This window comes from Dendrobates tinctorius, unplaced genomic scaffold (genome assembly GCF_039654945.1).
Source record: "Dendrobates tinctorius isolate UK_male_01 unplaced genomic scaffold, ASM3965494v1 ptg000086l, whole genome shotgun sequence".
Classification (NCBI taxonomy): domain Eukaryota; kingdom Metazoa; phylum Chordata; class Amphibia; order Anura; family Dendrobatidae; genus Dendrobates; species Dendrobates tinctorius.
Window position 1 is genome coordinate 69,708,279 of NW_027361754.1, and position 12,443 is coordinate 69,720,721.

At 43.1% G+C, this 12,443-nt stretch overlaps 1 protein-coding gene across 1 annotated transcript in view; it reads right to left on the reverse strand.

The window, feature by feature from the left end:
- The window catches only part of LOC141097990 (arylacetamide deacetylase-like 4), a 35,148-nt gene extending 25,271 nt beyond the window's left edge, over positions 1–9,877 (reverse strand). Inside the window, exon 1 of the mRNA XM_073585566.1 lies at positions 9,412–9,877. Coding sequence (XP_073441667.1) covers positions 9,412–9,819 — 408 coding nt within the window. The 5' untranslated portion in view covers positions 9,820–9,877. The remainder of the gene's footprint in view (positions 1–9,411) is intronic.
- Positions 9,878–12,443: the final 2,566 nt, after the last annotated feature.

A 12,443-nucleotide genomic window follows, 5' to 3' on the forward strand; every position in this document is an offset into this window, starting at 1 on the left:
TAGGTCCCCGTCGCCATCTTGGATTCGGAGACCTGCAGGGATGGAGCCCCCCGCAGGAGCACTGCACATTGCGCTGGTGTGGGGGGCTCAGGGAAGTACGGAGGGAGCCCCCTCTCTGCCGATGCTTCCCTTTAACCCCCGGTACACCGCAATCGTGTTTGATCGCTGTGTGCATGGGGTTAACGTGTCAGGGGCGGTCCATGACCGCCCCTGACACATTGTGCCGGGTGTCAGCTGTGATAATCAGCTGACACCCAGGTGCGATCAGCGGCGCTCACCACGTGGGCACTGCTGATTGCTGTGACGTACTATCCCGTCCCTGGGAATTAAGTCCCAGGGCACATGGACGGGATAGTACGTCACATGACAGAAAGGGGTTAAAAATTGTTTACCTGTTAAAATGCATTTTAAAAATGTTGTATGTTCCTTATTTAACATCTTTGTTTCACTTGCAGCCCGCGGACGTGCCGTGTTTAATGGGGGTATGTGGCGCCCCTGAGGGTTCAGTCGCCACAGAGGTACTACACCTCCTCCTGAGGTGTGGTACCCCACTATCCAGGTAAGGTGAAGACACCTGACCACACTCCAACACCAGCATCCCACACAACATAGCAGTGTAGCAAAGCACCATTGGTGGCTCCCTGCTTGGAACACGAAGAGTGCTGGGAGGTGGGTGGAGATTAGACTGCACAAGAGAGCGGGAGAATATTAGGAAAAGGTCAGTTGGTGAGAGAAGATCCCCTGAGAGGGATGGAGTGAATGAAGTGCTGCAGCAAACTCCTGTGACCTTGAGCTGCTGGCACAGGAAAGAGCCATAGAAAGTCTGATTCTTCAGAAGGAAGATAGTTTAGTACGGAACGTAAGGAGAATAAGAGAACTAAGGTCTAGGGTCAGAGCAGAGCCCTTCCTCAAGTTCGAAGCGCATGGCCGGGGTCCGGTCCCCGAGGTTGTATGGAAACTGATGTTCCTGCAGCAGACACCGGAGGAATAGAAGTTGTCACCACTTTATTTCCACCTAAGACTTGGGGGCACAACAGCAACGTGAGTGAGCCGGGACTTGATAGCAAGGAGTCCCCGAAGCAGGCTACAGCTGTCTGCCGAACAAGTAGAGTTCTAAGTAACATCAAGAAGGAGGAACTTGAGTTTAATACGCAACTACAAGTACTTCAGATTAGGCGCTAGTGTGGAGACGTTCAGAGAAGGCACATGTTGGAGGAGTGCTGGAAAGGTGTACTTTACCTTGCCTGGGAGTTGGCTGAGCCCCTGACCTGGAGGACAGGGCACCGAAGTGGGCACCTGTATGCGCAACAGACTGTGAGTAAAGCTTTGGAACTACAGGCCCTTGTGTCCTCCACTTATTCTTGCGCCTAACACCCAGCTCTGCTACATCTGCTTCTTTACATCATCTCCCCACTTGCCAACCTCATCTACACTGCCCTGGGACTACAGCTCCACCTGTGGGGAGCTTCAACATCATTGCTGCATCACACCATCCATCCCAGAGAAGCAGCCCTGCAGCGCTGGTCAAACTGACCAGAAACCACAGGTGGCGTCACGAATCATCTCAATAACTTTATCCCCATCACTCTACCCCCTTTTACATTGACCGCCTGAGGCCACGGACTGGGTCACTGCCACTGTGACATCTCCCCTTTGTAATCAACGGGCCTGGCACCGAGTACCCCACGGCCTCTGGGGGCGAGTCAACTCCATATCCAACGCCATGGGGTTGCCACCCCCCTAGCTACACCCCTGGTCCAAGATAGCCACTAGCTGCACTCCTGGATTGATGAGATGACACCAGGGCTCAAGTGTAGATGCCACCTCTGCACCCACTGGAGCCATATCTTTGCTGATAATTGTCGCCTGCTAGCATGAAATCGGCTCACTCTCTGCTTACCACAACAGGTTTTTCTAGTTTGGTGTGGTGAAACCTGAATCTAAACTGGTATTAGCTTAAATAATTTAATAGATGACGCCATTAATAAGGACAGGTAGAATCATGTCATTATTGAGGGTCCCTAACTGTGCAGCCCTTTATTTATTTGGCCCTTTAGCTAACCAATGGGAACATTTTATTGATAAAGGGATTTTGTGCTAAGACCTTTTGACTACTAATACGGACCAAATTCCTCCAATAATGGTGGGACCCATTGATTTTAGCCTGGATTACCCAATTAGCTACACTTAGGAATACCTGAGAAGGAAATGGAAACTGTCCTTACAGGTGGATTTCGTTGTGTATTGCCCCCCCCAACTATATTACAAAGAGTTGTACACGGTAAAATCTGCTGTGAAAGAGAATGCAGCAAATGTAAAATTCCGCAATTTGCTCTAATTTTCTTGCAGAATTATTCTTTTTTTTTTAAATTTGTGAATGGGATTTTTAAAGAAAACCAATAGCCGGCTCGACTCTCGTCACTTGCTGTAAACACCCTCTAGAGCTTTGACTGACAGCCAACTGACACACTCCACTGCGAGCTGTCATTCAGTGTCAGCCGTTCTTAGGCTGTGTGCACATGCTGCGGATTGAACGGCACGGATTTTCAAAATCCGCAGATAAATCCGCAGGTCAAAAGACTGGCGGTTTATTTGCGGATTATCCTGCGGTTTTACCATCTCCACAATGGAGGAGATGGTAAACCGCTGCGGAATCCGCAGAAAGAATTGACATGTCAATTCTTTCTGCGGTTTAGAAACCGCAGAAAATCCGCGCGGAAAATTCCGCACCGTCTGCCCTGCGGTTTCCATTTCCCATAGGGAATAATGGTACTGTACACCGCTGCGGAACCGCAGCAGAATCTGCAGCGCGTGCACACACCCTTACACTGGCACCGCTGTAAGACTGAAAGCCGGCAGCTCCTGGAAGGAACAAAGTTCATTTTTACCCATTAGCCAGGCTTTCAGTAAGGCGGCTGGGCACCTTTCTAGCACTGTTTACATGCATATTAACCCTAGATTAGTAGCGTTATCCAACCTTTCAGGTTCCCTTTAAAGACACATTCATTTATATTGTTCTGTAAATTTCTGCGGATTTCCATTAAGTAATTCTCACCGCAGACTATTACAATTTATTTCCCCACCTTTCATTGTTGCAAAAGTAAAATTAGAGACAAATCCACATCAAGATCCTTATGTAACACATACAGGGGAAATATTTATATTCTAGTTTTTTTTTCAATTTATATATGTACAATGTGCAAAGTTCAGTTCCGCTATGTGTTATAGTATAGTAGTCTGAATGATAAGAGGGTTATCTCTGTGCATTTTACTAAGATGAGCAAGGCTGGGAGAAGTGCATAATGGCTTGGGGGTACTAAATATGGCCTTAGACCTCTTCTCCCAAGCTTCAGATCTGATCTGCTCTGGCTGTGAGACAACTGGCTGTAGTAGAAGTTAGAGAACTTAAGGGGCTGCAGTGAGATTTCATGTGTACAGATCGTCATGAATTAGACGAGTGGTGGCTTCTCGCACCCCATCTCTACTTATTTTGGTGTAGCTGGGAGAAACCAGTGTGAAAATACCAAACGTTGGTACATTTTTGCACAACTCCAAGTTTTGCCATATGTTTACTACTTTTCAAAGCTGTAACACCAGAATTCTGGCATGCAAGCTTGAATGAATTGGACCCACTATGTCTGTAAAGTCTTAGGCCACCTGTAAAATACATATCGATTTTCAAACCTCATACACACAGTGTGAAATAAGCATACTGTGAAAAAGCTGATTGTCATGGAGAGACATTCAAATCCATAAGGCTATGTGCACACGCTGCGGATTGGTCTGCGGTTTTCCCCTGCGGTTTATCACCTCTACAATGTAGGAGATGGGAAACTGCAGCAGAATCCGCAGAAAAGAAGTGACATGTCATTTCTTTCTGCGGATTCAAAACTGCAGCTTTTCCGCAGTTAAAAATCCACAGCATGTGCACAGCAGATTGTAAGTCACACAGATTTACATGCTACTGTACACTGTCTGCAGAACTGCTGCAGATCCGCAGCAGCCAAAACCGCAGTGTGTGCACATAGCCTAAAGGGGGTTTTACACATAGCGATATCGCTATGTGTGATACTTACCGTACCTCCGACCGGCTCCCCTGCTGGTTATCGCTGATTGCACGAGAATGTCTGGCTCCATTTCTCGTCGTCCGCTTCCTGCTGGGCTTCCTTCTGGCGCCGACGAGCGACATGTGGAGGTGGGTAGGAGGACGTCAGGATCGCTGTGTGTGAAAGGTGAGTATCGCTGCTGCGTCGCTGTGAGGTCTGCCTGTGTGACAGCTCACTAGCGATCATTTAGCGATGCACCTGCGATCCTGACCGGGTCGGATCGCTGGTCGGATGGCTGGTGCATCGCTAAATGTAAACTGCCCTTTAGACTTATCCGGAGAGGGGACATCTCAACCTCACATTAAACAGATGGGATTAATTGTGGCAGGGAAAGAGAGAAACTAATTATAAATAAGAAAGAGAGAAACTAATTAAAACAGGGGACATGAGAGAGAGCGCTGACACTTCCATCTTTCCACAGCAGAGTTCCTTCTCCTTGACAAAAAGGTGACAGTACAGTCATGGCCAAAAGTTTTGAGAATGACACAAATATTAATTTTTACAAAGTCTACTGCTTCATTTTTTCTAATGGCAATTTGCATATACTCCAGAATGTTATAAAGAGTGATCAGCTTAACAGCAATTACTTGCAAAGTCAATATTTGCCTAGAAAATGAACTTTATCCCCCAAAACACATTTCAACATCATTGTAGCCCTGCCTTAAAAGGACCAGCTAACATCGTTTCAGTGATTGCTCCATTAACACAGGTGTGGGTGTTGATGAGGACAGGGCTGGATGATTAAGTAAGAATGACACCACTGGACACTTTAAAAAGGAGGCTGGTGCTTGGCATCATTGTTTCTCTTCTGTTAACCATGGTTATCTCTAAAGAAACACGTGCAGTCATCATTGCACTGCACAAAAATGGCCTAACAGGGAAGAGTATCGCAGCTAGAAAGATTGCACCTCAGTCAACAATCTATCACATCATCAAGAACTTCAAGGAGAGAGGTTTCCTTGTTGCCAAAAAGGCTCCAGGGCGCCCAAGAAAGACCAGCAAGCTCCAGGACCGTCTCTTAAAAGTGTTTCAGCTGCGGGATCGGGCTACCAGCAGTGCAGAGCTTGCTCAGGAATGGCAGCAGGCAGGTGTGAGTGCATCTGCACGCACTGTGAGGCGGAGACTCTTGGAGCAAGGCCTGGTCTCATGGAGGGCAGCAAAGAAGCCACTTCTCTCCAGGAAAAACATCATGGACAGACTGATATTCTGCAAGAGGTACAGGGAGTGGACTGCTGAGGACTGGGGTAAAGTCATTTTCTCTGATGAATCCCCTTTTCTATTGTTTGGGACATCTGGAAAACGGCTTATTCGGAGAAGACCAGGTGAGCGCTACCACCAGTCTTGTCTCATGCCAACTGTCAAGCATCCTGAAACCATTCATGTGTGGGGTTGCTTCTCAGCCAAGGGAATGGGCTCTCTCTCAGTCTTGCCTAAAAACACAGCCATGAATAAAGAATGGTACCAGAATGTCCTCCAAGAGCAACTTCTCCCAACCGTCCAAGAGCAGTTTGGCGATCAACAATGCCTTTTTCAACATGATGGAGCACCTTGCCATAAAGCAAAGGTGATAACTAAATGGCTCAGGGAACAAAACATAGAGATTTTGGGACCATGGCCTGGAAACTCCCCAGATCTTAATCCCATTGAGAACTTGTGGTCAATCATCAAGAGACAGGTGGACAAACAAAAACCTTCAAATTCAGACAAAATAAAAGCATTGATTTTCAAGAATGGACTGCTATCAGTCAGGATTTGATCCAGAAGTTGATTGAGAGCATGCCAGGGAGAATTGCTGAGGTCCTGAAGAAGAAGGGTCAACACTGCAAATATTGACTTGCTGCATTAACTCATTCTAAAGGCCCCTTTACATTTAGTGATGCACCAGCGATCCGACCCGGTCAGGATCGCTGGTGCATCGCTAAATGATCGCTAGTGAGCTTTCACACAGAAAGATCTCACAGCAATGCAGCAGCGACGCAGCGCACGATACTCACCTTTCACACACAGCGATCCTGACGTCCTCCCGCTCGCCTCCACGCGTCGCTTGTCGTCACAGCAGGAAGCTGACAACGAGAAATGGAGCCGGACATTCTCGCGCGATCCGCGACGGACAGCAGGGGAGCCGGTCGGAGGTAAGTACCACACATAGCGATATCGCTAGCGATATCACTATGTGTAAAACCCCCTTAACTGTCAATATAACCTTTTGCTACTCATAATATGATTGCAATTATATTTCTTTATGTGATAAAAACATCTGACAAACACACATAAAAACCAGAGGCCAGCAGATCATGTGAAAATATAATATTTGTGTCATTCTCAAAACTTTTGGCCATGACTGTAGGACTGTAGTGGGATCTGCGTGACCCCCACTGTCCTCCTTGACAAACTAGTGGAAGTGGTGGGATCTGCACCAGTCCCCCAGCTGTTATCCGTGGCAGTGGTGGAATATTCTTGGCACCACTTAATTCCCTAGTAGAGTTCACCCTTAATTTATTTATTATGATTACTTATATAGTGCTAACATTTTGCGATACAAAAGGAAAATCCGAGGCCAAATTCATGACAAAATTTGAAAATTCTGCAGCGGCTTCATCCTATGGCCATTTTCACACTATGTAGACATCTTCTATGGATTTTACAGTAAATCCACAACAGAAATCTAAGCTGATTTTCTGCTGCAATTAACTATTTCAACCATTTTTATATGAAAGTATTTCACAAACAATAATGGTGCCTGGGATTGACGTGACCACTTCGTGACCTTTGGTTTGGGGTAATTTGTTTTGGCCGTTTTGTGTATAGTGCGCGCCTAGTCTACTCAGATCTATAACCATAGGCTTGAAGTTTACTGTTCTGAGATTACATAGTGTTAATGGATAAACTTGTATTATCTTATATGTTTTAGCTTTACACACTGATAGTAACTAAGCAGTAATAACAGATAAAAATGGAAATACCAATGGGTGAATGTAGCACTAACATTTACCCTTCACCCTTCGATCTGGTACGTGATAATTCAGACTCTTTGGAACTTGTTAAAGATTCCGAAAGACTGACCATAAAAAGCAGCAAGTGTCCAGTCCCCGACTGTCATCTCAATAGTCAACCTATTGGGGGTTGACTTCTGTCATAGTCGTAGCACCCAAGATTAGAAGGACACAAAAATATATTAGTTCAAGTTGGAACTGTAGCAAGGACAATTTCCCCAGGGCAAAACGTTCAATATGCTGCATCTAAATGCCCCTGCCCATGACAGGTGGCTTGTTGGTGCACGTCAGAAATGCATCACCTTGGGGTTGCCACCAGCCGCAAGTCTACTGTCAGGCATATATGATTCTGTTGAATTCTGGTCAGGAGACCATGGCCGGTCCATTTCCAGCACCATGAGGTTGCCAACCCCCTAGCTACACCCCTGGTCCAAGCTGGCCTCTAGCTTAACTCCTGGATTGATGGGTTGACACCAGGGCTCAAGTGTAGATGCCACCTCTGCACCTACTGGAGCCATATCTTTGCTGATAATTATCACCTGCTATCATGAAATCGGCTCGCTATCTGCTTATCACTACTGGTTCTTCTAGCTTGGTGTCGTAAAACCTGAATCTAAACTTGTACAGGCTTAAAATAAAGACGACGCCACTAATAAGGACAGGTTCAAACATGTCATTATTGAGGGTCCCTAACTGTCCAGCCCTTTACTTATTTGGCCCCTTAATAATCCAATCGGACAATTTCATTGATAAAGGGCTTTTGTGCTAAGACCTTTTGACAGACCAAATGCCTCCAATAATGGTGAGACCCATTGATTTTAGCCTGGATTACCCCGTTAACTTCACTTTTTGGCATACCTGAGAAGGAGATGGAAGCAGCAGACACGTGTCATCATTGAAGGCCTAAACTCATTGACCAAAACCTGACGTTTCATAATATGTAAGATTATCTGCCATGGACAACCACGTTTTTTAAAGGTCTTCAACAATTTTATGATGATCATAGGATCCCCAGTTCTGGTACTCCTAGAGGTCGGGTGAAGCACAATAGCTCCACTGCAGGAGAAAAAGGAAGCAACACATAGTTCCTATTAAAGGGGGTCTGTTACCCCTAAAACACGCATGTAGGGGACTTAGCCACTATTAGGGCACACTCACACTGGCGAGTGGCCAGATTATAACTCGGATGAGTGCTCTCCGATCTTTCATCGGAAAACACTTGCTCCAATGTTATTCTATGGGGCAGGGCCAACTAGCATTTTTTTTTCATGCAAAGTCACCAAGAGGAAAAAAAAAAATCGCTGCATGCTGCGATTAGCAGCATATATGTCAGAAGGTAAGAAGGTAAGCATCCATACAAATCTATGGGTGCATGCAAAACATCGGATAGCACTCAGATGTCATCCGAGTGCAGTCTGATATACGCTGACTCACAGAATGGAGAAGATGCAGAAATTAAGTTCAAGGCAAATCTGCTTGGTTTTTGACAAGTTTTTTAGATGTGACACAGTTTTTTGTAACCATTTTTGAACATGATCATGATTTTGAAGCAGATTTGAAGAGGTTTTTGTTCACTTTTTTTCTGACTTGGTTTTTTTTTTTAGCTGCCTTTTGACTTGATACTGTCAAGGAATCTCCATCAAATAAGTGACATGTCGTTTTTTTTTTTTCCAGCAGCGACATTTTTAAAACTTGGTTGAAAAAAACGCTTGCTATGGAAATAGAAATGTGAATTTCCACTTGAAATCAATGTATTTGAAGCAGATTTTGAAGCTTAAAAATACACGTTAAAAAAAACTGTGTGAACCCTAAGTAGTTGAAGTAAGCTTAAAAGGGTTGTCAACTATTTTAATAATGATGAGCAATCCTTAGGACAGGTCATCAATATCTGATCGGAGGAGGTCTGATACCCGGCTCCCCCACAAATCAGCTGCTATCACCATTGGCAGATCAGGAGCTGATGATTAGAACCCGGCGGTCACTAAACAATATGGAACTCCGGAGCTCCGCTCCGCGCACATCCGGGCGCTGCTGAAGGTGGTGCCGGGCATCAGACCCTCACCGATGACGTATAATATAGGCACTCAATATGAAAGTAGTGGACAACCCCTTTAAATACATTTAGGATTATGAAAATAATAGCCAAGAGTCAGAATAATGAAGCTTAGGGGCAAAGTTGAAGAATATAAATCTTTGACAAATTGTATATGGGAAACAATATCACGCCAAGATGTCACAAGCGCTAAGAGCGCGCACTAGGCCATATGCCGTTCCAGGCTGAGATTTATATTTCATACATAGTGGGTACTCACCACTACTGCAATGCCAATCATGATGCAGTGAATGATCCTAAGCTTGGCAGGATTTGCAACTCCTGGTGGGATGTCCGAGTTGGCAAATTCAAAATAAATGACGCCGGCCACCAATAAAAAAAATAACGCAATAAAAATGCCGGCAATGATGGCCACCAAGGCCAGAGCGAGGCCCATGGCTGCTGCTGCCAGGTGCTCAGTGCAGGCACAACTGACTTTGAGTTGACACTTGGCGATTTCCTGCTCTTCTGTAGCAGGTGTGGGAGTGGCAGCAGCCGTGGCCTGGAGGGGACAGAGATGTGTGCGCTGTGGAATTTCATGGGCACTTGGAGTCTCCTTACAGCAAGCGGCATGATACCTGGCCAGTCTGGTTTGTGCACTGTCAGGAATTTTCTTCAAAATCCTCATTGACAATTTCGTTAAAAAAAATACATTCCAATTCTTACATCCCTAATATACCAGTAAGGGTCTGTGCACACGTTGCGTTTTTGTCATGTGTTTTTTCTGCGCAGATTTGTCACAAAACCTGAATGATTTGCTAGAAACAGCAAAGTGAATGAGATTCCTGAAGTCTCACGCACACGTTGGTCATTTGTGACTTGAAGATGTAAATCCGGAGCGTGTCAATTCTTTCAGAGTTTTTGCTGCAGATTTCACACGTATTAATGAATAGCGAAAATGCATCAAAAAGGCATAAAAAAATGCACGTATTTTATGTGTTTTTTTTTCCTGCAAATACATCAGTATTTTCAGATTTTTCTGCTGCAAATAATGGACTTGTGAAAATACCCTTATACAGCCTGGCAAATCGGAAACAGCCTGAACAAAACACATAGAACGTATGTGAGGATAAATCGTTAAAGGGGTTCTCAGAGAATAGAAAAAAAGAAAGGAAATGGAAAGATAAATATAAAAAGAGAGTGTCAAAGAAATAAAGCAAAGAGAGAGAGAACAAAAGAAAAAGAGAAAGAAAGAGATAAAGAGAAAAAAAAAAGAAAGAAAGAGAGAGAAAAAGAAAGAGAGAGAAGTGCAGAAAGAAAGCGAGAAAAAGAAAAAAAGAGAGAAAGAGAAGGGAAGAAAGAGAAAAAGAAAGGGAGAAAGAGAGAGAAAGAAAGAGAGAGAAGGGAAGAAATAAAGAGAAAAAGAAAGAAAGAGAAAGGAATAAGGAAAAAAGAAAGGGAGAAAAAAGGGAGAAAGAAAGAAAGAAAAAGAAAGAGAAAAATGAATGAAAGAAGGAAAGAAAGAAACAGAGAAAGGAAGAAACAAAGAAAGAGAAACAAAGAAAGAAAGAGAGAAAAGGAAAGAAAGAAAGAAAGAAAGAAAGAAAGAAAGAAAGAAAGAAAGAGAGAAAGGAAGGAAGGAAGAGAAAAAGAAAGAAAGTGAGAGAAAGAAAGAAAAGAAGGAAGAAAGAGAGAAAGAAAGATAGAGAAAGAAATATAGAACGAAAAAGGTAAACAAAGAAAGAAATAGAAAGAAAGAGAGAGAAGGGAAGAAAGAAAAAGAAAAAAGAAAGAGAAAGGAAGAAACAAAGAAAGAGGGAAAAAGAAACAGATATATATATATATATATATATATATATATATATATATATATATAGAGAGAGAGAGAGAGAGAGAGAGAGAGAGAGAGAGAGAGAGAGAGAGAGAGAGAGAAAGAAAGGTAGAAAGAAAGAGAAAAAGAAAGAAAGAGAGAAAGAAATAAAAGAAGAGAGAAACAAAGAGAAAGAGAAAGAAAGAGGGAGAAGGGAGGATGGAAAGAGAGAAAAAGAAAGAAAAAGGAAGGAAGAAAAAAGAGAAAAAGAAAGAAAGAGAAAGAAAGAAAGAGAAAGAAATTGAGAAAGGAAGAAAGAGAAACAAAGAAAGAAATAGAAAGAGAGAAAGAAAGAAAGAAAGAAAGAGAAAAAGAAAGAAAGTAAGAAAGAGGAAGAAACAAAGAAAGAGGGAAAAAGAAACAGATAAAGAGAGAGAAAGGTAGAAAGAAAGAGAAAAAGAAAGAAAGAGAAAGAAAGAAATAAATAAAAGAAGAAAGAGAAACAAAGAGAAAGAGAAAGAGAAAGAAAGAGGGAGAAGGGAAGATAGAAAGAGAGAAAAAGAAAGAGAAAAAGGAAGGAAGAAAAAAAGAGAAAAATGAAGATAGAGAAAGGAAGAAAGAAAGAGAAAGAAATTGAGAAAGGAAGAAAGAGAAACAAAGAAATAAATTGAAAGAGAAGGGAAGAAAGAAAGAGAAAAAGAAAGAAAGAGAGAAAGAACGAAAAAGATGGATATAAGAAAGAAAGAAAGAAAGAAAGAGAGAAAAGGGAAGAAAGCGAGAAAAAGAAAGTAAGGAAGAGAAAGAAAGAAAGAGAGAGAGAGAAATAGAGAGAAAGAAAGAAAGAGGGAATAAATTAAAAATAATTTCTTGTGTGTAATGGTCACCATCTTGTTACATTGAGGCCTCATTCACACATCAGTTTTTCATAAGTATTTCTATGCCAAAACCAGAAGTGTCTCCAAAACACAGAACAGGTGTCAAACTTTTAATAACAGTTTTACTCTGTAAGTTCCACTTCTGGTTTTGGCAAACAAACACTGATGCAAAATACTGTGAAAGAGGAGGAAGGGTGGGGTCACAGGACCATTCTCTCTCCATTCTCTCTCCATCCAAGAAAAACGTCTTATTGTTAGGCCACGTTCAGTATCGGTCAGTATTTTACATCAGTATTTATAAGACAAAACCAGGAGTGGAACAATCAGAGGAAAAGTATAATAGAAACCCGTCACCACTCCTGTATTTATCATCCACTCCTGGTTTTGGCTTACAAATACTGACGTAAAAACTCACCAAATACTTAACATGTGAACGTGGCCTTTTGATTAGACACTGATCAGAGTGGCATCAGTTTTTCTAGGAGGTGGAGAGAAAAAAAAGTTTCTCCACCTTCTCCTTTCTGTCAGTCTATGAAAATTGGACTGCACTCAGAAGTCATCCGAGCACAGTCCGAAGTTTTCCACATCCCATAGACTTGCATTGCCAATTTTGATCTTACACTCGGA